At 43.0% G+C, this 26239-nt stretch overlaps 1 protein-coding gene across 1 annotated transcript; it reads left to right on the forward strand.

Moving 5' to 3' along the window:
* The first annotated feature begins 433 nt into the window (after positions 1-433).
* On the forward strand, positions 434-3893 carry hry (bHLH transcriptional repressor hairy). The gene is made up of 3 exons (XM_011634362.3): positions 434-1084; positions 1923-2018; positions 2265-3893. Exons 1-3 carry the CDS (start codon positions 926-928, stop codon positions 3108-3110), a joined length of 1101 nt encoding a protein of 366 aa, XP_011632664.2. The 5' UTR covers positions 434-925; the 3' UTR covers positions 3111-3893.
* The last annotated feature ends 22346 nt before the right edge of the window (positions 3894-26239 follow it).

Genomic DNA, 26239 nt, shown 5'->3' on the forward strand with positions numbered 1-26239 from the left:
AGTTCGATCTCTCGTCCGAACTTATGCAAACGATGTCGTCGTCACGGATGGTGAACACGCGCGGTTGGAAATTGGAATAGCACCTAAAGAATTTGATTTGAATCCGGAGATTTAGGGATTTATGTAATGTAATCAATACGGATAAGCCGCTAAAATATATATTAATGGAAAATTGTAAAATATTTCTTTTTTTTTATTTTAGTCAAAAATATTTAATCGTCAAGAAAGTAACTAAACCACGTCACCGAAGTCGCGAAAGGGCAATCGGAAATTCCATCGGAAATCACCGACGTCAATCTCCCCGGCAAAGTCCGATCGATCGGCTTCGAAGAGGTCGGGGAGTCCCAAGGGGGGTCCAAGCCGCACGCCATAGAGGAGACCGAAGTCCAGAGTGGAGGGGACCTTAAAGGCACATCGGGTGCCGTCCGACTGTCGGAATTCGATGGTAGGGGTAGTCAGGTTAAAGCGTCACGCGCTGCATCCCCTCCACCTCGTACGTTCGCCACTGAATGTCCCCTCCACCGAGAGGACCAGAGCCGAGAGCCGCCACCCGCCACCAGGCATTCCACCGGGTGCCACGCTCCGACGGCACGGGAGAAGACGTTCGCCGTTCATCGAGTTAGTCGAGCTCTGACGCCAGTCGTGAGCGGTCGTAGATCCCGCGAGATTTAACAGAGGAGAGAAGAGCAAAAGGGTGAATAATACTCTTTCGTCACACATCTCCTTCGTCGGTTCGTCGTTGGTCTCACATTCGTACCGCGATTCCTTCGATCATTCCGTCATCTGGATTGATCGACGATCGAGGGGAGACATCGATCGACAGGATTGTTGGATTATCAGTGAAGTGATCGATTCGCATAGTGCTTGATCATTGAGAAAAGATTATTCGATTTGGAATTCTGTGTTACAAGAAGTAAAGTAAATAATGGTGGTAAATAATGGAGTGGGTGCCACGATGCCGACGGGCGTCGTCACCGTCAGCGCTACACCACCCGCGCAACACGTGCCCCAGGAGGCTGGTCAACCACCGGTACAAACCACCCCGACGGCTACGACTACGAGGAGAACGGGAGAAAATCGACGGGTTAGTGTCAACATGAAAAAGATTCTTTGTTTTTCTTCAACAACACATTATATTTTCTATCCGGAATATTGACTTCAAATAACGACTCGTGATAAAAAAAAAAGTATCGTTAAATGTTCTTAATACGATAATATTATTCTCAAATTTAAAATATTAAAAAGAGCGATGTAATTTGATATAGTATAAAATAGAATTACGTATGTAAGACTGAGTCGGTTAAAAGCTAGAATTGAAGAGAGTAATATTTACCTCGCGTTCTGTATTTATTTGCCTTAAATGTCAAAAATGTCAAAATAATATTTATATTCATTTGTGTTATTAAAATCCACTGTAATGACAAGCCGAAAGTTCGAATTCATTACATGATCCGTCATTAAGTCATCAAACAAACTTTAATTATTTCTTAGTCATCTATTTACAATGAATTATACAAACATTACAAGTCGATTTTAGCATTTAATTTTATAATTTTTTTTTCTGACACAGGAAAATTGAATAAATGTATGACTTTAAAAATAATAAATATGAAAATATAAAAAAATCTTTTTTAGACTAAAAGTAAAAACGTGAAAAAAAGAGTGACATGTGAAATTAAAATAGGTACTATATAGCAGTCTTCTTTACTATCTATCGAAGATGCAAATCGTAAATCTCAAAGTAGACTTTTTAGGTAGAGAAACCTTCATAAAGACGGCTCTTTTTTTTTAAGATCTTTCGGCACGATACTTTATTATTCTCAATATTCATCGTCTCTAATCTGTAAATTCGTTTATAATCAATCATGACTTTCATACTTTTAATACTTCTATTATTTTTTTATCGATATTTCTATTTACAGAGCAATAAACCCATTATGGAGAAAAGACGACGGGCCCGTATTAACAATAGTTTAAACGACTTGAAAACTCTCGTGTTGGAATCTATGAAAAAAGACGTAAGTATCTTGACATTTTTCTTTCCTACTTCTTGTATCATATATTTTTTAAAATCGTAAAGCATAAAAAAATTATAAATTCTTTGAGAATTTGAAAAAAGAAAAAAGAAAAGAAAAAAGAAATTATTTCTGAATATAATTATTTTATATCGATTTTTTTCCACATATTGCTTTCGACAAATTATCCCATTAATTTGCTCGATGGAATCGTCTAATCGTTCTTTTGTCCTTATTTTTCTGTTACAGCCAGCAAGACACTCGAAGCTCGAGAAGGCTGACATTCTGGAACTGACCGTGAAACATTTAGAGACCCTGCAACGACAGCAAATCGCTATGGCCGCCGCAGCAGATCCGACCATCCTCAACAAATTCCGCGCCGGTTACACGGAGTGTGCCAGCGAAGTTGGCAAATTTCCCGGTCTGGACGCTTCGGTGAGGAGACGTCTGATGTCCCATTTGGCCTCGTGCCTGGGTTCAGTCGACGCCAACAACGCCAACGGCCAAACGACGACGGCTACTCAACAGCCTGTCCAACCGGCGCCTCCGACGACGCAATTACAAGTGCACATTCTGCCCCAAGTTGACGCCACGCCGCGCATTCAAGTCCAGCAATCGAATGGCATTTTCTTTACCAATGCCAACGGCACCGGCCTGCAATTATTGCCGACCAGATTACCGAACGGTGATATCGCCCTGATACTTCCAGCGGGAGCGAAGTCGGCGCCAATTACATCGTCGCCGTCTTCATCCCCGGCGCCAAGCTCACCGTTACCAACTTTGATTCCGATTCCTCAAAGAACCGCTAGTACCGCATCCGCGTCGTCAACGAGTTCGTCCACCAGCTCGACCTCCACATCGGCGGGAAGTCCAGTGGCGTTCGAGGCACCCCCGGCGTCGTTCCGCGAGCAATCCACCGCCTTCAGTCCGGGCAACAGCCACAGAGACGTCGCGACGTCCCCGGCGAACGGCTACACCAGCGAACCGGAATTCGATTCGCGTGTCTACAGCCCCCCTCCCCAGAAACCTCTCGCGTTGGTGATGAGGAAGAGCGTGGTACCGCAAACTGAAGGTAAACCGTGGAGACCGTGGTAAAAGGAACAAATGCGACATGTGCGTGATTGAAGTGATATAAACTGACACGTGTCGATGGTAATCCGCGGCCAATCGACCGCGGCTGAAAACGCGCCAATTCGACGTGCCGATTTACGGGACGCGTAAAGAATTTCGCGGAATGCAAACATGTTCCTCAATTACGTTAGATCGTTGTAGACGCGCGTGGTCCCGTTCATAGGATATCACCGTGAAATTAGAGAATCGTTGAGAGACGCGAGTTTGTCCATTCGAGTGCACGTGCACGGTCGGCCAGTAGCCAATGAGGCAGTGCCTTATTAAATAGTGCCTTGTAAATAGATCGTTAAATTTCAACGCGGAAAATGAGCGTCGAAATATCGCGTCAATCATTTTTGTCTCTATCTTGCATCTTCCATCCTTCTCCCCTGTCGGTTCTTTCTGTATATAAGTTATATTATATTTTAAGTGCCTTACGCAACAAGAATCACCGAGGTCTTCCATTCTGTTTCTTGTACGTAAAACGCTAAGCGACTTGTAGTATATCGTTGTAAGCACGAAGAAGTGTTTTTAGTCGGTACGATTTTAGGTTTAAGATTAAGTTAAGAAGTCTCGAGTGCGAGTATGTCCGTGAGTATGTAATGCGAAAATGTACATATGAGAAATAAACGCGAAAGAGAACACGTTATTTATATTTATACGAATGCAAAAGAAGTTACATTTATAATTCCTCTCTTATGAGAATAGACAACCGACGCTTATCATTGCAAGAGCATCAAATAAATGTTGATCTCTTTCTCAATACAATTTCTGTGTCGTTCATAAACCAGCCAACCAATCTTTCCTTCTAAATCTCATAATCATACAAATTATATTTTATATATTTATTTTATTTTATATATTTATCCTTAATTTATTTTTAGTTTAATTCCGAATGCAAATATAAAACAAGATATTAACTTCAAAACTTCTTAAAAAATATATACAAAATATAAAAATTGCAATTATATAAATTTCTTATGAAAAAATGCAACGGAACTATGAAAAGAAATGCTATTTCTCTGGAGATGCTGGCGCTCCGCGACCGTCCAACACGCTGCACGTCTCAAACGAGACTGAACACCGTTCCACGGCGGCAAGTTGCTCCGCTGGCGAAGGTGTCGTCATCTGGCGAAGAAACGCGGCATTACATCGAGTGAACCGACCCGCGATGACCATCCCGCCTGACCGGGCCCAAATTTCTCCCTTCCACTTTCTTTGTCCAAAGTACCAAACGCCAGAACCTGCTGCCTTCTATTGAGTTTCGTTGGAACATCGTAGGATCCTTTTCAGGACCTTAAAGGATCAGAATTCTTTTCTCGTTTGATAATAAAGGTAAGATAATTAAATTAAAGAATTTTGTTAAATATAAGTTGTTTTTTATTTTCTCATTGACAAGCTTCTCTTCTATCGTAAAAACGGCTGCTTGATCATTAATCAATGATTGAGACGCAATTATCGGTATTTTTATCAATGATTTTGAGGCAATCGATTATATGAAAACTGCTGTCTTAAGGCGCAAAATTAAAATGCGAATTGTCACCGTCGAATCTAATCTCTGAATTGGATCCTAAGCGGAGAGATCGCGATAGTTGATTATCGCGCTTGTTTTCTCTCGCGGCCGAATGTTAGTAATTTTCCAACGAGAGGTCGACATTTACCGCATGGCTTAAAGCAGATAAGGCTGTCTCCGCATACGAAGGACAGTTACGATGTATGTTTAAACATCGTGCCCGGCAGTTACGCGCATTTCGCTCGCTCGTAAATTTGAAATGGTTATTTCCAGCCGCGTTGTAAAAGTGTAGACCATATCTTGAATTATCTAATCGATTTAGATTTTTTTGCATGAAGAAAGAAACACCGTTGTAAGAAAAAAATATTTAATATCTACTTCCTGTATTTTATATCTGTATTTTTGTGGCTGTAATAAGAAAATTGTATTGGTAGAATAATTCCCGTGTAACATTCGCCTAAATACGTATCTTAATAGAGGTGAAGACTAAGAATTTCCATCAAGCATCAAGAGACGCAAGTATTGCCAGGTTGATCTTTGCGAAAACCGCGAAAGCCTAAATTACCATAATGTTCTTCTCTGCGGGCAATGGCATTTCTGGTACAGCAATTTGCGAGGCAAAAGCGGAGTGCAGGATCACGATGCCACACGCCAAATGACAAATTGCATAGTAGCCTCGTTTTTTTCATGGTACTCTAAGCATAATTCACGTCTGGTAGGCGGATTACACTAAGAGAAGATAACTTCATCATTTCAAGTAAGTTTTGTATGACCGTGGAAACATCGTATTTGCTGTTAATTTCATACATTAAACATTGAAAAGAAAAGAAAAGAATAATAGGCTGTTCAAAGTTTCTAACTGGACAATAAGATGTATATTATTAACAACGTGTGTATTTTCAAGTAAGCCGAAGCTTGATGACTCGTAATTATTTGTTATTAATTAATGCGTATAAATTTAAAAAAAAGAAATATTTATTGTTACACTTTATTTTGTATTTTTATTTCAATAAATCACGAAACATCAACCGCAAATCGCGTAATCGATTTATCATACGCATTAGAATATACGTATTCATATTTATCTGACTATCCGTCCAATTGTCCGTGATTACGTAAACGTTTCCAACAAACACGACTCGTGAGATATCATGCAAGTTGTCTGCGTGAATAATCTAATGGAAAGAAGAATTTGACCCCCACCGAGTACAACGGCACACGCGAGCCTCGCGACGATGAGCTCGTCTAGACGAGCAAAGATCTTGCTGTCCTATAATTGCGTTCCTATTCTTTTTTTTTACGCCCTTAGGCGACTAGGACTAATGATCGTTAAGATGACAATGGCCGAGAATTGTAGTCTGAAAAATTTAATTATATCAAACCCGCTCTACCTGCAACTAATTCCGTGTATTACACGTTATTTGGGATCGCGCCAAAAACTGCATTCTCCTGCGGATTCGTTTGGAGCCTCGTGCAACGGTCTGTCTTTTCGGCGAAAAAATTACCATAATGCGCTCATTAATCTCACGATGAAAGGAACGACGAAAGTCGCGAAACTGGATAGTCGGAGTTTCTCCCTGTCTCTCGGAGAATTTCTTGTTCGCCGTTCGTGAATCTGCGTCGGGCGTTATCTCCGCATTAGGAAATTCCCGACCGCTCGCTCGTCTGCATTTAACGGACGTCACGCGCCGACTGTATACATTAATACTCTACGATGAATGATTGAGTCGACGCGAGGCAAAGGCCTAGCATAGAAATCATCATGACGATAATTCACTCATGTGTCGCAAAAGTTAATTACCGAATGTGAGAAAGTAGAAAAACCACCGAACTTTTTGCCGTTTTGCCGTTTTGCTCTTTGCCATCGTCTCAAATAAATGCACATTCAAAGTACCTTGAAACTAATAAACCAAGTAAAACATAATTAAAAGATAAATGTCACTTGTATCAGCTCTATTAACATTTATTAGTAAATAACATTCCGACGTTCATTATAATGTGGAAACATTCGCTTGCAAAATATTGTCCAATTCAAGTCGCTGTTATTCAGCCACGTGGTTATTCCCCGAGAAAGAGACAGTTAGACACGTTTCGTGCCTTCAGTCATAATCCGAAACCTGATTCTATTCTCCGCCTCGTAGGAGACAAGAGCTCGACTCTTCCTCGGAGTGGCTCTTCTCTAGGAATTCCCCAATCGTTCGCCAATCAGCTGATTCTCGGAACCTCGCGAGCGCACATTTGCTAGCCCGTCGCTCCGGCTTGGCTCGACGTACGGTCGCGGCCGCGCGGTTTCAAGGATACGGCAAGGTTGACACGCGCCGCCACTCACGGGCGAGACTAGTGAGGGGACCTGTCCGATCTCGCTCGCACTATCGACGTGTTCTCCGTTTCACACGTGCGTCCCAGCATCGCACGTTGATGCTGCCAAGCATTTAAATCGCGGACTTTACGCCAGAATTTCGAGTGTCGGCTCGGAAATCAGCAGACGCATCCTCGAGCACATGACATCATCATCACGACATGCGCGAGGTCTTCAAGCTGTGCACTTTGTATTTCAATCGTTCTCAGAAATATCGTTTCACATAATTATTGAACATAATAATTAAATATAATGAGAGAGAGAGAGAGAGAGAGAGAGAGAGAGAGAGAGAGAGAAAGAGAGACGAAACATTTTTATTATCAAAAATATACAGTTACAATAAATAGAATAAGATTGAAAGTGAAATTACACGATGACTTGTAAAATTGTTCGCCTTGCAATCAGCAAAGGAACTCGAACTTTTTTTTCCGAGCCGCTGGGGATTTTACGATTCCTAAAACGACGTTTCAGAAGCGCGGCTCCGTATAATGGATCGCGGGCCCTTTCGCAACAACCGAAAAAGAACATTGGCATTTTTGGACGTTCCACGTGTCAGAGAACGCGCGGCACGATGATCGTGGTTTCTTCTTCGCTAAAATTACGTGATGGCAGCCCACAGCATATGGCCGTAGGCTTACGACTGGTCGAAACATTTTGCGGTGTATACTTCCGCTTCGATGTTTTTTCGCTTTTATATATAAATTTTCCGCATATAACGAAAATCGTACTGTCAGAGAAATAAAATAGTTTGCGTAATAGCAATATTGACTAATATGTCTAGCCTACGTCAACGTATTGTTTCTCAATCGATGGTTTTGTATTTCGAGAACGCTAATGAGACACAGCCAGACGCTTACGCGAACATTCACGATGCCAGACGCTGAATAATCAACGGCCAATTCGACGAGGATTCGAATTTCCGGGATTGGCTGAAACAGATGTTGTTTACGTGGAGAAATGACGACACTGCTAATTTCCAGTCACGTCAGCAGTCTTGACCTATAAATGCGAGTATCGTAATCTGAGAATCCATACCCATCGCTTCCGTATAATCGCGGAAGCATTTCTCACCTGTGTGGAATTATAAAGATATATTTCCATAATAAATGCGTTCTCATGCATTAGCGTAGTGTAATGTTCTTATCGGTTTGCACGCGTTCCAGCCTGCAGCTTAAATACTTTATCATGCGGTTCTTCGAACGCGACACGATGGATTGCGACACATGTGCACGAGGCGTGCATACGTCGTCCTCTTGTAATCTGGTGTCCGTGGTATTAAACACGTCGAATAGCAACGTGATCTATACTAGTTATGCACGACTATTGTTATCGTACGCTTACCAACGCGCGACATAGTCGTCCTCAGAAATCTTGCCCATCACGTGTAATCTGACATTTATATAATCTCGAATTACACAAGCCCTGGCACATTTCAGATGCTTGCGCATATCTTATCCATGAATGCGATCATCGATATCGACGATTTCATCGGGCGATGTATCATTGCTTAAAAAACAAGAGAGAAAGGAAGAGAGAGAAAGAGAGAATAAATGTGCTCGAAGCAAATATATTTCAATATTCCATCCGTATTCCTGCCCGTGTTGTGCTACCCACTATCATCGATCATTAATCAACCTATTATCGCTGTGGCTGCCATATTACCAGAAATGAGCGCATCGCGTAATTACCTACGCATCAACGCGATACGACGCAACGGAGAGACGACACTTCGACGCGATTCACCCGCCTCGTGCTCGGCGAGACACACGTGGCTGCGGCATGGCGTGGCGGTGCCCTGTGTGACTCGATAAGGGCGTGATTCCATGCACGAGCACGGCAATTTGGGTTAATAACACAAGACGGTGAAGCGCGTGCAAGTATATAGAGAAAGACAAGAAACGATATAAAGAGAGAGAGAGAGAGAAAGAGAAGGAGAGATAAAGAGAGAGTGGGAATGGACGCGCATACGACATCGTCGGCGATTATGATTATTAAGATTATCGTTATTCTACTTCGCGCGAGCGAGCTCGGGAGAAGTGTGTGGGTCGAGAAACCGGAGTTATTTATGAAGTGCGTGCGAGCTCTGCGCGACGACGCAACGGAGCTGCGGCCTATCTCTGATGGTCTTATTTCGTTGTTTGCTCCCGAGCGCGTAATGCTGCCGTTAGAAAACCGCGACACGTGCGCCGCGGAGACCCGTGCATGCGCACGACGCACAACGTGCGTGCGTGCGTGCGTACACGCCACGCGCGTCTCGCGTGCGTGAGCCTGTCAGGGACAGCGCGAATTCGATGTAATCAAGCACAACGTGACTATAGGAATTGCACCGCTTATTTACCGCATATCTAGAATTCCTTACAGAACCAGTTTAACTACGACGTTCCATTTAATTGAGCCTTTATGCAAAAGAGCCAGTGAAATATTCCAAGTCGGAGAGCATTCGACGGATGGCTGTCTCGATAATTTGAGACGAACAATCCGCGCGGCCTTGGAAATTCCCAATTTAACATTTAATTGCAATCACCAATTGCAAATCTTGCGCGTTGGATGCGCGAGCAAGATTATTACGGAGGGTTACGGCAGAATTATTATCATGCCGGAGGCATTTCGCATCTGCGCTCAACGGCAATCAGTACAATTATACTTCGGTTCCAGTGCATTTCCTTGATCACTGCTGAGCCAGCATCCGTGTTTGAATCCTTCGGAGAATAAAAAAAAAAAAAGTAAAAAAGAAGAGCAACGCATCTTCCAACAGTGCTTGCGATAATTATATTTTCTTCCTTACGTATTTTCTGGGATATCCCGGAAATTCGGGCGAGATGCTGAAATTATGGAAGCCGGATGCTTCTCAAAGCTGATGGAATGGTCGGTTTGCCGCATCTCCGATACATCGGCGATCATCATCGCGTAAAGTACCGCTAACGCGGTACTTCACGGCTATCCTTTTGATTAAGACTACTTAATGTGTTATAAATTTTAATTCAGACCAGAATTGCATAGCGCGACATGCATCTGCCTCGCTGGCGGATTATTAAATGTCCCTCGAGAGACAATGGCGAGTGCAAGCAAGTAAACGTCGTTCCTAGAACACGCACAATGGAGACTCATTTTCCAAGCACTCGCGAGTAAATCAAACCTCTGCGGCACCGTTGTTTTCGCGGAGAACACTCTCGCCTGCTTCTCGGTCATGCGGTAAGCGCGTCGGATAAACAATTCCGTGGTTACTTAACGGATCGTAAAAGGCGTCACGCAGAACGATTTCAGCACTTGTGGGAGCCGATCGAGGAGCTGCAGGAGGTAATTTTGCGCCTGGTCCAATAAGCATTACTCTCATGGCCTGTCGAATTCGATCGGCTCACGTCCTCGTAAAGACGTCCTCCGGTTAATTAAGACTTTGCGCGACACCGCGTAAATTCCCCGTGTTGCGATCCTTAATTTCTACCGCGCACGAACGAGTCCTCGGCGCGGTTAATTTCTTCGGGACAGCTCTTTGTCGTATTTTGTACGGGGTTCTCTTGTATCGGTGTAACGCGAAAGAAAAGGTAAGAGAGAAGGAGAAAAAGAAACGATGAGAATCCGAGAGGCGAAAGCGGATGTCGTCGTCTTCGTAAACCACGCTTTTTAACGTTGTTATTCGCGTAGTACTCTTCATTTCTCAACTTTTGTTACGCTTAATTGTCTCCATTCTTGTTCCTCGTGAATACATTTTCTCTGGAATACACGCCGGTATAACGGCACGAGGCGATAAAATCTCACTTGACTCGACACAAGCAATTTGAGAGAAAAAAATACTGATCGCGAGACCAGTCGTCAGCTAAATTAAGATTCTTCTGTTTGCAAGTAGTGCGAGATATCGCCGATGTTTTACGCGCAATTACGTCTTAAGTATCTTATCCGCACCTTCCGATCCAGTTAGGTGTCCCGCTCTTCTCTCATTGCTATGCACGAAGCGAGATAAAGTGGTAAGGAGAGCGATAAGCATAATTGATTTTTCTATGAAGATAATTTTTCGTATACTATTTATAGCATGCCTTTATATTCGCTTGCGATTGTGAGTGACATGAACACAATGACAGCAGCTTATTAAAAAAAAAAAAAAAACTAAAAATTAAATTACATTAGATCGCACGAATAAAATTATCCAAATAGAAATAAATCAGAATAGTTTAATAAATAATTAGATTTCTGGCTATAATTAGATTCTGGTTTAAAATTCTTTACCTAAGACCTATCTATATCAAGATCATCAGGTGGCCGCTATTACTAATTATTGAAACGGGACGTTCCAATCTTGCGACAAAGCGTATACAACGATTTACTCGCAATCGATCGCCACGAGAGATAATGCCGACGATAATAGGGCAGAGAATTGCGGCTTCGCGATTTCGTGGGCTCGCAATGTGGTTTGGCGCGTAGCCGTGAAAGATTGCCGCTCATCGTGCAAGTCCGCCTCGTCGTTAAGCAGCCGCCGTAGTCCCGTCTCAAATTATAGACGAGCCGCGTGTGATACAGACATCGGTGCCGAGAAGATCGTCGAGATGAGAAATTTGTAATTGCACGCCGTCCGCGGATTGCACCGCGCGAGAAAAACGAATCTCGCGCTCGCGTCGAGGTGATTAAGCTCTGGGGGAAAGACCGCCTAAACGTTTTACATCGCACGTACGTATGCTACGCACGCGTGCAATTACAGTACGAGAGACATTTGTCATACCGAGAAAATGTTCACCGTCTGAAACTGTCGTCTATCTCGCGATCCTGCGGACAGGAAATATTATTTGCAAGTAAGTAGCGTTTAGAACGTGACGTTTGACAAATATGAAAGTGCAAACATGCATTACGTAAATTACAAGATAGTAATCCTCTTAACGATATAATGACTCATCGTTAAGTAGGATATTCCGATAATTAGCACAATCAGCAGGTTAAATTGAATCTCTCCCAAAAGCCATGGTTGTCAATCTTGTCTTTATCCATCTCAGAGCGATTCGCTCCTTTTTCAACGTCGAGGATCAAGCCCCGCGAAATACACTCGTACGTGGCTCGTACGCGGAGCGACATCGGGGGCCGAGAGAAAAAAATTCGTACACGAAGATAAACATCGGATCCGACATCCATGTCGCCAAACAGAGAGCACGCGCATCTTCGTCTCGGCACGTCCGTCAATCACCCCGCGGATCCGACGACAAACATGCAACGCAAGAAGCTGTCGTCCTCCCCGTCGCCGTCCGCCCGCGCCGCTCCTCACGCTCAGGCTCTTCTCGTCCCACGCCACGTACAAACAGAAGATTACGAGAAAACCCTCTTGGAATACATTCTCGGTCGGGAATACGGCCGCTTCTTCTTCAAACCCATCTGTTTCGGGCCACCGCGCGTGGCACGATCGCGGGACGAGCGGATTAAATCGCGCAGACGTGTACAAAACATAAAAATTATGCCTCTCTCCTTCGCGCTGACTGCAGAGACCAATGACCTATTATTCCGACTGTCACCGTGATAAATATTTCATTCTTACAAGCTATGCAAATGGCAAAAATTAACATCTGATAATAATCGCAAGATAATGCGTTAGAAAATTTTAATGTATAATCTCGAAATATTAATAGAATACTGCGCGAATACTCAATTGGCATTCCATATGCTGTCAACTACGAAATTTGTAAAAAAAATGTATTTTATATATTACAAATACTGTCAGATTTAATCTTGAGTTGGAAATTTATACGACCGTGACGAAACGAGGAGAATAATGGAGTCTGGTTAAAAGAAAGATCGTGGATCACTGTCTCTCGAAGATTCTGCTGCCTCGATAATTCATCCGGCGGTAAAAAATGAATGAAAATGCAGTTTCACAAATGAACAAAATCTAGTTTGTCCTTTCGCGAGTGTCAGTATTCTACGGCTTGACAGTTAAAAAAACGATTCTAAAAATACAAGCCTACTAGTCCTGGTCTTGTTTTAATAACAAATATCGGATAAATGCGCATTAATTCGGAAATGATATCATATTATTCTAATTATTCGTAAGAGAAAATTCTTCAATGAATAAGAATATTAACTCATCGTCTTACAATATTTTAATAAAAATTTATAAAAATGTAATAGAAAAGACAACTTTTGTTCTATATCCAACGTCAAATAATTTGTACAAACATATGATAAATGCATGAATATGTAATCCAAGGTTTGTCACAAAGATGCATTTGATACTATCGAAACCTCGAAAAAGAGGCCGCGACATCTGTCTACCTCCTGCCAGCAGGCTCCTCGGAACAGTGTCACCTTATTAATATCTCCCCCTTTTTTCGAAGGACTTTTCGATCGGTCGCACAAGCGCCTTTATTCGATCCCAGTATCGAGCCCTCGGCGCACGCAACGTCGGAATCTCTCGCATTTCGATCGTGGATGCTTTGCGATATGACCAGCGCGCGGGCGATAAAAAGTAAGAGGAATGCGCGGGGCCGAGCGGCTTTCGGGGATCCGATCAGCAAAGGGGTGGGACATCACCCTTCCAAAACTGGTCGGAGAACAACACCGACCACTGTATCGAGTATTGACTCGATCGGCAAGCAGCTGCCGCTTCTTTGTGCGGCGTCAGAACGCGTCTCTCAGTTCGGATCGCGGACCTAGATCGGCGCGTCACTCGGCTGCGATCTAATCTATGCAAAAGTTATGTGCTCGAGCACGGCCCGAGACATGATGGATCGCGGGATGAATTTCGCAATGTACATCCATCGTTATCAACCTTCACAGGATTCACGTGTCATAACGCACAATGCGCTACAGGTTCAAAATTTATATTCATAGTGAAATATACTTTGATCGATCTAGATTGTCAATTTTCTTTTTCAACGGCGGCATTAATCTGCTCTCTGGGATCTCCCGTATAAAGCGCCATCATTGATGTGGAGAATTTTTCGCCCTATTCCATCAACGTCCGCCAATTTAAGCGGCTTCTTACCGGCATTTCGTATCACGGTAAAATAGGGACCCCGACAACGCCTAATTAGAAGACAGCTCGTAGGCCGGTCATTCTTAGCGCCTACCGCCCGCCCTGTATCTCGTTCTTCTTCGACTCGAAGTGGGCCGAGAGCTCGGCTTAAGGAGACTTCATGTCCTTTCCTTCTTCGTATATCTCTCGCGCGATAGCAGTTCGTTCCTTAATAAGCAGCGTGTGGGTGACGCATGAACAGAATGAAGGTGGGCTCGTGCAAACAACGCTTTCCTATTACGATCTACGGCGCCTCTTACACGAACTACCGCGTTTAAACAGGTGCACGAAATTGTCGAGTGAAGAGTCGTCCAAAACCAAACTTGTCCCGGTGAGCACGAAGGCGTATTCTCGTAGAAACGATCATTATGGATCACGCGCTATAATAAGGCGAAAACGAGCTAGATTTTAGTAAATTATCACGTGCGAACAATTTTCTAATCACGAAATTTTTACGATTAAGATCACTAGTAAACATTTTCACCACATATATTATGCCGAATATTAAAATCTTGTATAACACTCTTCTTAATCTTGTATCGCATAGTACTATTAAACTTGGTATTTTCTTTAATTGAGAAAAAATATCTCGAATTTAGAGATACTGTGTGATACAAAATTAAGAGTGTATATTAAGATATTTTTTTATAATTGAAAAAGAAATGCGAATTGAATTTAAAGATACAACAGATTAATACTTCTTCTGAGATTGTTTGTTAACGCTCGAACGTTTTTTTTTTTTTTTTTACCTAACGCATCCGTCCGTCGGTGCGAACCCACACGAGGGTTTGTGCGATGTATCGCCAAATATGACACGCGCTTTAAGGCGGCCGAACCCACACTTCACGAGCCCACACGAAGTCGCGTTATGGGACGCGCCGCGTGCATATGCGTGCATAACACGTAGGTATGCACGGGGTACTGATCTCTCCTTTTTCATCTCTCTCTTTCATGCTCCTTTCTCAGCTGCTTTTGCGCCCGGTAAAAGCAAACTCTATGAGCAGCGCTTGCTCGCACGGAGGTGTTAACGATCGATAATTCGTCCGAGCTGACCATTTTAGACGCATATCGAAGATAATTTGTCGAATGGGTCGCAACTAGGTTTCCTCTGGCATTCCTTAAAAGGCGCGTATAACATTTCTTTTTTTAGACGAATTTATCTCAGCGTTAAATTATTTCAATGAAAAACTTGTGTTTTTATTTTAACATTTTTGATATGCGATAACAATAAATTATCACAATGAGAAATATTACCATATATTCTAAAAATTGTAATGTAAATATAATATTTCAGTTATTTATTCTATTATTCATTTCTACATTTACATTTTTATCTCTATCTATTTATAATTTATTAATACTTTCTTTCCTTTCGACATTAGCAGATAAAAAATTGTTATGTTATACATATGTGTGTGATAGAAATATAAGCATGTCAGTAGGCTGGTGGGCCTTTGCACCGGATGCGGGACTTTATTGCCCACGTTATTCGCCCCCAGAATCAATTCCAGGACCAGATAACTCCATCGCGCAATAAATAATCGCACGCCTGTGAGGATACATTCAAATGCGTCGTCAAGATCATCCCGATTTAAAATCCGATCGAGCAACGGCCCCCGCGAGATCCTGCCCGACATCCGCAAACTAAATTTATCGACAGACCCGAGTGGTGGCATGTCGACATTGATGGGAATTGCCTCTATCGCGTCGGCGTAATCCCGACCGGAGAAAGAAACTGTACAGTGCGGGCGAAATAAGAGACGAGACGTATCACGATAAGGACAGAAACGTACGTGAGAGACACGAAGCTGCAGAGAGAGAGAGAGAGAGAGAGAGAGAGAGAGAGAGAGAGAGAGAGAGAGAGAGAGGACAGGAAGATGGTGCGCACTCGTATCTCGTGTCGCGAATGAGAGAAATCGGGAAGAGAAGGACGGGAGGATAGAGCGAAACAAAGACGGAGAGACTCCCACACCTCGTGTCGCGATAAGCCGTGTCATGATGACGATGCCGTCGCTGGTGGTAGTGGAACGCACACGGAGCCCCTATGTCTCGGTAACAATCCGGTCCCGACAATCCACACACGTACACACACGGAAACGATCCCACGCAACGAAGGCATCGACGCGCATCCCACATTCGCTCTCGAACGACCCACTCTCACCTCCGCTCCGTTCGAGCATGCGGTCCGAATTGATCGAACGCGCTTCCGAATTTCTCGAGAGAAACGACTGTTTGTTGGATTATTTATGCAAAAAAAAATAGAAAAGATGAATAATTATAGGCTGTACGTAAAACGATTTGAAAAACTCATATGTTTTATTGTATCTAACAGAAATGCATATGTAATGGAGCGAGTAGGTAGAAGTGGTGCTTACTCGATTATGAAGTAATAATTACAAGCTGCTTCCGCGATGTAAGTTTAGCTTCTCATTTCCATCTGTCTACCTGTCTATTCGCATACAAAACTCGACGCGCGGTTACGCTTATGAATGTTGGGAGAGAAGCTGGTCTGAAATAGTTCAACCCAGACTGGGCGTCTCGACTGTCTCGAGCAAAATGAGCTGCGGGTACCCGTGTGTGCTTCTTTCTTTTTTATTGAATTCCCGGGTCGGGTGTCTATTGTGTTCGACAGAAGTTGATTCACGCGATCATGATGGTCCCGCGTATCCCGTGTATGAAACGAGTGTTTCGCCAATTTTCCTATTTTTCCAATTAGGGATCGACAATATTACGAAATATTTTTGTACTAGAATTTTTACTGAAATCTTGATTAAATTTTACCAAGAAGTTATTCAAAGTATATTTTAAAAAAATTTTAAATAAATTATTTATAAAATTATTTAATATTCCAACCTTTTTTAATAAAGTTTAACAATGAATCGATTAATCTGCTAACGCTATAGTGCAAGTCGAGATCGAAATGTGAAAGCGACATTTTTATTATACGAAATTATTTAATCTTGACATTTAACATGTAACAAGCAAAATTTTTCTCTTAGTTATCTCCGGAGCGTTTTGCTTTTGCAATTTTGAAACTGCACGACGCCAAATATGGGCGCAACAGCTATCTCGACATGTCTTAAGCCTCCTTTTAGATATGGACTTAAGGTGGAGACCAGACGGTGACTCATTAATGAATAAAACCAATATCGAACATATATTCTTAATGACTTTTGTTATCTCATACATTTGATATATCCGCGATTTGTCTGAAGAAAGAATTTTCAAAAAGCCAAACTACATTAATTATATAATGCGTTCTTAATACAGTTAAATATGTGTCGCAAATAAAAGATATTGCTTATTAATCCTGATTCTTTTCTAATTAATCGAAATTGCTCTAGAATTCAAACCTTTATTAATTAAGATTCTATAAAAGGAATTAGTTAGCGCGACATTTCACTTTGAAGTAAACGCACCATTAAGACATCAAGCTCCTTAAACGAATCGCGAGAAACCAGACGCGGACGACTTGCGAGAATAGCGAATAAAAGCGAGGCGGTTCGATCGATGAAGGGGGGAAAAAAAAGTTGAAAAAATGTTTAGCGATCGAAGGAGCGAGAGAGAAGGCAGAACGTTAGTGATACCAAACTTGGACTATACAGCTGCCGCTCGGATTTGCCGACGGATAATTGCGTAGCTTTCCCGCAAATGGCGTACCGGACGGAGCGTACGGTCGCGTTGTCGGGATGGTGGTAAAAAATACGAGATGCATAAGACGGCGCGAACGCGACACGAGTGAGCGGAATCTTGCGGTGGCCACCGCCTCGCTTTCGCAAGCGGGCGTTTCGAGAGGCGCGCCGGCAGAGTCGGAATCCCACCGCTGGTAGTTCTCTTCCAGGAGTTCTCTTCCAGTGTTCTGCGATCGAGTATCACGCAGGTGTTTCGGTAAACGGTGCTGGTTCCTCCACGGTGCAGATTCCGCCATGATTAAACGCTCGCTCCGAATGCTACTTGATGCACATGATTGAGACATTTAATTTCGATTGGTGCCACTTTATCCGGCACCGCGGCATCTTTTTGGCCAGATTGCCACGATGAAAATTCAGTACGAAGTACACGGTTGATTGACGAAGAAAAAAATAGCGAACATTCGAAACTGCGATTCCCGTTAAGGATTAATTTGCCGATGGTTAGAGCGATAGAAAGCAGCGTGACGGAAAAAGAGAGAGACTTCTCGTTATACGTGAAAGGAGTGAGACAGGGCGTTTTCTCGTTTGTCCGGTACTTCCAATTGAAAAACGCACGATAACTCGCGAGGATAAAATATCTCATGTTGGCGAACTTGATATAATACGTGGAGCGGAGTCAGCGACTTTGGAATTGGATTAATCTCGATTTGAATGTGATTTTGGTCGGGGCGAGTTCCTGGATGGACAAAAAGTATGCCGGGCAATTTAAGGAGGATCCATTCGTTTGCAACGAACAAATGAAGGCGAGTCCGGCCGATCGGTTGGTGTCCGCGAACAAGAGGCGTTCCCGCCCAGATGTCGAAACGTAAAAATATGACCAATTACGTGTTGCATATATGGAATATCTCGACATTGGAAATTGGCTCGCCTTTTTGCGGACGAGTCCTGTGAGGGAACTCGCGCTACTTTCGTGTCTCTAGATCTTAAATTCGCAAAATTCTGTAATTATTATTATTCATTGTTCTCAAATAAATATTTAAATTATTTGATAATTAAGCATAAAATGTTTAAATTATCATCGAATATTCCTCTTTAATATTAACTTGTATAATTGTTAATATGCTAGTCAGACAATGATATGACGTATAATAGCATTCCGAGTTAATCTAGAGAAAACATTGCAGCAAATATTGCATAATCAGGTAGAAGTGTTCGACGCAGCTGCCTCTCACGCACAATTTATCCACTTGATCGCATTACGGCCTCAAAAGGTATAAACTCATTGAGCGCAACGCCACAATCTATGGCCCGATTGCGATAGGCTCGTTTAGATATCGGCAGGCCTTAAAAGACCCGGCGTGGCTATGTGACGATCGGGTGCGCTCGTGTAAATAAATGATTTCGTATTAACAATCGGCATTGAATGAGGGCCCAGCCGTATATCAGCTGCATTTGTTAGCGGGTGCGCCTCCGACGTTCGACGTTGAAAAATGCACACTGCGCCCAATCGTCCGGCAATATTTCAATATTAGTTTAGCCATTGTGCACGCGGGACCAGTCCGCGAAGTGGGCGCCGGATGAACAGCGAGCTTCTTTCATTCGCTTCGAAGATAATATTTGCGCGTGATTGGCTCGCTCCGATGTGATATTTTCTTTTTTCCGCGAGCGAACGCTCCGTCGATTGAGAACTCAGAGACTGTGTCATAGTAAAAATATTTGCCGACTCGATAAAATCGTGATACATAGAGGATATTTTCACGATATCTTCGAGCTTTGATAAGAATTTTTTCTTGCGCGTAGAAATAGAAAAATTAATTTTGATATAAATATAATATAAATATAAATATAAATTGGTACATTGATGGTCTTCTGAATGTAATTTTAAATTTCTACAAACCTAATGTTCTTAATATTATATACATATATTAATTACATTAATTAAATTAATTACAATATTATATACATATATTAATAATATAATCATGTATAACAATATTATATATATTATATATTATAAATATAGTTTATATAGTTTCAATTTAAGAAAAGCCTCTATTACTTCACTTCAATTTTTTATTCCACTGCTTGAGACAAAATCGTGAACAATCGATAGGTTCGAACATCTACAACATATTGAGTGAACAATTTCGTTTCGAGAAATCGATAATAAATCATTTGAGCACGACGTTTCTTGTGTCATTGGCCGCGTTCATTCTTCTGTTCAAGGCTTCTCGCGAATATTTCCTGCGCAGATGTGCCCACGCGATTCCTGACCACGAATCAGAATTGAAAATGTGTTTTCCCTTGTATATTGATTCAGCTGAATCGACAAGCGCGACCAGCGCGTCATCACGTCGGGCGAAAATGATTCTTAATGTGTAATTTGCGGCTTCATCTACACGCGAACGAAAAGTGTCAAGAAAGAATTCTCGTTACTTGTTATCTTCAATATCATCTTCGAGTGTATTAATTTATAAGTTACATTATATAATTTGAAGTATATTTTCGGTGATTGCATTTTGATTTAGACTAATTAGCTTTTAAGTCATCTTTCTTGAAACGGAGAGAATTATTCTATAATAAATTAATTCATATCATGTATAAAATAAATTCTTCCTTTATAGCGAAGAAACTAAAGAATCTTCATTCACATCATATTGATTTTGAATTGAGTTTTCAATCCTACAATACAGGGATCTTTTTTTTTTAAATGATTCCGAATTAAAATTCGCATTATTAGTGTCGAACCCTTCGGAATCGATTACATTTGATGATTGCTCGAGCGTAAAACATATTTCTGCCAGTTCCCTCTAACTTGAAATACGGACGCACAAAGCTTCGCCAATTACGGCCTTAATTGGCGCGTTTACCTTACGTTTCCATTTAAATGCTCGGCGAGGTCGCGCCGCATCGCGCGGACGTTCGCGGCGACCTTAAAGCCGAGAAACCACTCTCCTCGTCTCCTATGCCTCCCGCCTCCTCGCGACCGGACGAAGAGGGCGACGCAGGGGCGACGCGACGCGCGTCGGCCACGAGGAGCCACGAGCCGTCGCGTGGGACTAAGCGGGTTCTCGACTTCTCTCTCTCCCGCTCGACGAGCGCTCTCACGAGTCGCTCCCAAGAGAGGGCCAGCTCCTTCCTCCACCTCCACCTCCACTTCTACGTTCACCACCACCTCCAGCGCAGCACACGCTCCCTCCTCTCCTTCACCGGCGGCTCTTTTCTCCTCGGGTCTTCGCGCGCTCTCACGAGAGGCTCGTCTCGACCGATGTCCGCTCGCATACTCCGACGACCGCGCGTTCTCACGCGCGTGCACGGGGCACGCACACGAGGGCACGAGTCGACCGCGTGTGCCCACGTGTGTGGAGAGCCGTGATGGGAGAGCCATGAGCGGGAGAGATGGAAATATTGATGGAGCACAAGAGCCTTGTAGGAAAATCTGGAAGCGCGTCGCGCGCGTTGTGTCGCAGCTGTTTCCGAGACGGTTTTGCCATTTTACTTCGTCTTGTAAATTGACGTAACTGCCTTAGCGATAAAGCTCTAAATACGTCATATTACTTCGCGCTCGTGTTAACTCGGCGTAACGCCAAGAAATTTTCCGCGCAAATTATTTCTGCCGGATTTCTGCTTGTTAGAACCTTCTCCAGCGCGATTTAAAATTATAATTATCGCGATAGTGATGCGCCTCGGAAAACGAGATTTCCTGCCGCTGCGTCATAATTCATTCATCTTGGATGCACGCCAAGTCGTACGTTCGCGGGCGCACGCTTAAGAAGAAAAACGAATTAGACTCGACTACCATTGCCAAACATCGCGTGCCGCTTGCACTTACGGACGTGCGTGGGTGCCTTTTGGCATCAATAATAACCGAGAATCGTCACTCTCCTCAGGGTGAAAGCCGTCCCGAGGCGACGTGACGGGGAGGCCAGCGCATTACCTTCCTAAATGCTTCCTATGACGAATTCGTATAAATAGTTCTGCAACACTCCCTTTTTAAGCTGCGCCTACATAGCTTGTATGACTTCATATCGTCTCGTAAAAGAGCGATGTATCACAAGTAACTTCGCGAAAACGATTTCTATAAAAAAATATTCGTCGATCCTCCAAATATCGTCGACGTCATCGAATATCAGCACAGATCACAGAATTTCACTCTCTCAAAATTCGCTCGAACATAATAGGGTGCTCCTCTGAAAAAGAGTGTGGCATATAAACGATACTATCAAAGAGTCAAATAATTACAATGACTAGGAAATTTTGTCAACGTGCATGATCATTCCGTCGTTCGTTGGCAATCGGAGGACCAGTGACGACGTAATAACGGACGGTCTCCGTCGCGTTGGATACCCACGCGTACTTGACCGCTACTGGCCCAGGGCCCACCGCAGTCGTTCGTAATAATAAGGCTCGGAATAAGTTATTATGTACCCTCGTACCCGACGCTGACTCTTCGACCGCGTCTCACGGACACTTTTGCGGCTGTGTAAGTTAGCGTGCATGAATGTGCGCTCAGGCATAAGTACGCGCTAGCCGTATTCGGGATGCACCGACAGCACGCCCGATCTCGAAATATGAAGTTCCATTATAATAATTTGAAGAACATAATTTATAATTTTATAATTTCGTTCCGGTAAACATCCATTATCGATTGAAAACGGTATTTGCACAGGATTTACATGTCTCAAGCGTCCAGTATATGAAATTAAATAAAACGTTATGTCCGTCGACGAATTTTTAAACTAAATCGTTGTCGTTCTAGAAACCACCGACTATTACATGTGATATTTACAAAGCATCCTATATACGCGAAAGAAGGCGTGTACTAATTAGAAGTGGTGACCAAGGATTTGAATTGTACGCGCAGTGCGGGAAAGAGGATCGTGGGCAGCTGCCCAGGAAAGGGTATAATTTTCTACGTTCTGGACGACGAGTCGCGCTTATGAATTCCACAGAGGCTTTCGTTGCTACTAATTGACCCGTTGAACGCTCCGCGTCCAGTCGTTACCGCTTCGAGGAACATCTTCGGACAAATTAAAAGCTGCCCCTCCCCCCCTCCCGCTTCCCCGTCCAGCCGCAACATAATCGAACCATCTCGGAAATCTTGATGAAAATCGCCGAAAGTTGCGTAGAAGCGGCGCACGTCTGCGCCATTGTTCGCGTCGGTGGGTTAATAAAAATTCGCGATGGTGTGCCGTGGCGAAACGCCAATCAACGGAGACGTATAATCAGGCTACGGCAAATAAAGCAGCAGCTAGGAAGAGAGCGCCTGAAATGTTAAATTAAGTCTAGATTAAGACCCTGACTGCACTTTCGTTGCGCGAGGAGCAGTTGCCTACTATGCCCGGTGATTATCCTTGGCGGGGACTTGAGCCACCGAAAAATTGGCATACCGCGAAACAGTTTTATGGCGGTTGACAGACCCGACGAAATTATCTCAAATATTTTAGAATGCTTAGAACACTCTTGAAAACCATGAAAATTTTCGCAACATGCATTCTCCTGGCTATAAAATAATAATCTTACGGATGTTACGTTGATATTGCACTTTCTTATAATTATCTTATAATTTAATTAAAAGAAGAAACATTTTAATGCGATACTTAATATTTGAGAATATTCGATGACAGTCACTCTTTTGATGACAGTCATTTCGTTCTTCGATTAAATTTCCGTGCAAGTGATATCGTCTCGTACTCGTCTGATAATTATACGTGTCATAAAATCATCCAACCAAACGAACCTGTCGAGCAAACACTCGCGCTGCACCTCTCCATGAATATTTTGAATATGCAGGTGCGCTTAAATGTCATGCATGTACGGAGTCGCGACCGACAAAAGTAACTTGAATATCAACAAGAGATACGGCATAGGAAAATGAACTCTCTTATGTTTGATATTAATTCCTCGACCGGGCTCCCGATGTGTGCGCCGGTAAAAAGTTAATTAAAACACGGCTATCTGCCGTCGTTCCATGTGTTTGCTCATTAATAGTAGCCGGCGTGTCCAATCCATTGATTGGACCGCACTATGCCAACCGATGGCGATCTACCGATGGAATAAGAGTCAATCGACTCCACTCGAGAAGTAATTAAGCAGCCCCGGGAAGGACCTCGCGCGCGAGACCCGACGATCAAGTAGGCAACTTGAAATTATCGAACGAGCAAAAAGAAATTCTTTTTGTAGCCGGGCGAGAGAAGGCCGCGATTTTTATCGCGGCGACGCGCCATGAATATTTATACGCGACAATCTGACACGTACGCGAGCGGCCAATATGTTACGTCGCGCGACTTCGCGCCGCGATCACCGCCGGCAGATAGGCACGGCCGTTGTCAAAATCGTCGCGATAAATCCGTCCGTGTCTGGCGGCTCGATTATCGCGGACCTTTATGCGATTCGACGATTAGACCGGTAGGAAACTGCCGTGAGGCAACGGCGATAACCCGTTGCCCGATCGCTTATTTATCTGACTTCGACTTTCGATACGTCAGGAGGTACCTGCGAGAGATTGCACTTGCGTAGCGTCGTATTTGACACGGTAAACGATAAAGTAAGATTATATAATAAAAAGAAAAAAATCTCTCCGATCGATTCGCACTCCCTCATTGATATTCTATTCATTAGAACTGATCCGCGAAACACTCGCAGCGGCTTCAAAACGACGGTTAAGAATAAATTGAATAACGGCACGCCACTACCATGCAAGACGAATTACGGCATTGCTCGGCTGATTAGAATTTTACGATTACGCACATCATGTTTATTGTATATTGAATTGGGAATATGATACGTATTACGGCGATATCTTCGTAGTCATGTTCAGCATAAATTTTTGTTATTGACTAACACGATAATGTTACAACACGTCTGTTATATCTTATCCGCTGTTTGACTTTTTTTAGAAGATACGATCACGACGCTTGATATGCGCATGTACGGTCTTCAACTCCACGTACTTCATTGCGAGAATTTGAGAACTTTAAGATGCAGGCGTCTCAGAAATGTGTAAAATAAGTTCTCGGAAACTTTGAACTTTTATTTGCGCCCGTGTAACGTGCACTAATCCCAAGCATCGACCGCATTTTCGAAGCGTATCCGCGTATCTTCTCGGACGAGCCCCGCTGGAATCCCCGGCAAGAAACGTCCCTTACCGAAATGTCTCTGGAGACGTTCGCGAAGAAGGGAAGAGGACAACGAGGAAGACAGGCCTCTTCAAGCCTGCAGGACACGTCTCAAACTCTCCCTCGAATAACCGATCCCTGCAGTCCGCACGAGGGACGCGTTCGCGAGACCAAATTTGGCGGCATTGTGAGGGCCAGCCGCTGGGCGGACAGCTGTTTCCCAGGGTCGCGGCCGCCAGGAGCATCGACGAGCAACAAGACAATCCCATATGATTTATATTTATGAGCACTCCGGCATTTAATAGCTGCCGCTCGCAAAGACGCACGCGGCATTGCGCCTCGCACCGAGTCATTCCGCGCGAGGAGGCCGCGCCGAGCCCTCCTCGTTTCCAGAGCATACGAGACGTCAGCTCGCAAGGGCTCGCATGAGACGTCGCAGTTAATCTCTTCCTCGTTTTGCGCGAGGCGCGACGGCGAAGGGGGCGTTGCGCCACAAACGTTTAAATTGAAGCGCTATTCAGCGCCTGGCGCGATTAGTATGCCTCTCTTTTTCTTCATTTTCTAACAACACTTTGAAACGGAATGAATCTTACATTCGTTATTCCAACGAAATGACGAACGACGATGATTCCTTCGTCGATAATTATTGCTCATAATGAGCAACAAACAGAACCTTAGAAAACCTACCGATGTTGTAAAGCAGACGGTTCTAATTATGTTAAATAAAAGAAATCATTTTATACATGCTGGAGTTATTAATTTAATAATTTTTTTATTTATTCTTGCTAGATGTAAAGCGTTTATCAAAGAAAGATACGCTTGAAAAAAAGAAATATAATATAATAATAAAATAAAATAATAAAATAAAATAAATGTGTTAAGTGTATAACATGTTATCGGCAATTTAATCGTCGAAGAGTAAAAAATCAATATAATTATTATATACATTTTGCAATTTTATAAAAATTCTTTATAAGTGCCGCAGTTTTATTATTATTGTTATTTCGCTTCAAACAACTACCCGCATATGGAAATTGTATACAGTTGTATATTGTTTTTTCTCGTGTGTTACCGTAATTAATAACTATCCTCAGTTGTACGCACTTTTAATAATTATGTAAACGCAACTGTCAGTGTTAGCGATGGTAAATACCGACTGGTTCCCCAAGCCAGTGTTTGTCAACCGTAAGATTTATGCAAATTAGTATAATAACACACCCCTATAAAACACAATTTGATCTTGAATATGGAACTTCTACCGAGATAAAAGATAATTAATTGTCCGACTCACGCTTTTTAATTTGACAACTCGCGGCGCAAAAAGCCCATATTCATATGCATGATCTCAATTATTTTCTATGTCGTAATCAGATGTGGACATTGTTAATTAAATATCTTTAATTCCCAGCGTGTAACTCTACGTTGCAAAAGCTCGGCTGGACAGGTGGGTGGGTTCAAGATTTCGTGCCCCGACGACCGAAAAAGTTGACGATCACTGTGCAGG

The sequence above is a fragment of the Pogonomyrmex barbatus genome, unplaced genomic scaffold (genome assembly GCF_055798465.1).
Source record: "Pogonomyrmex barbatus isolate J1 unplaced genomic scaffold, ASM5579846v1 scaffold6, whole genome shotgun sequence".
In the NCBI taxonomy this organism is placed as follows: domain Eukaryota; kingdom Metazoa; phylum Arthropoda; class Insecta; order Hymenoptera; family Formicidae; genus Pogonomyrmex; species Pogonomyrmex barbatus.

Coding starts and splice junctions, on each gene's coding strand:
- hry (XM_011634362.3), top strand. CDS start 926: ATGGTGGTAAATAATGGAGTGGGTGCCACGATGCCGACGGGCGTCGTC. Junction 1,085..1,922: donor GAACGGGAGAAAATCGACGG/GTTAGTGTCAAC, acceptor TTCTATTTACAG/AGCAATAAACCCATTATGGA. Junction 2,019..2,264: donor TGGAATCTATGAAAAAAGAC/GTAAGTATCTTG, acceptor TTTCTGTTACAG/CCAGCAAGACACTCGAAGCT.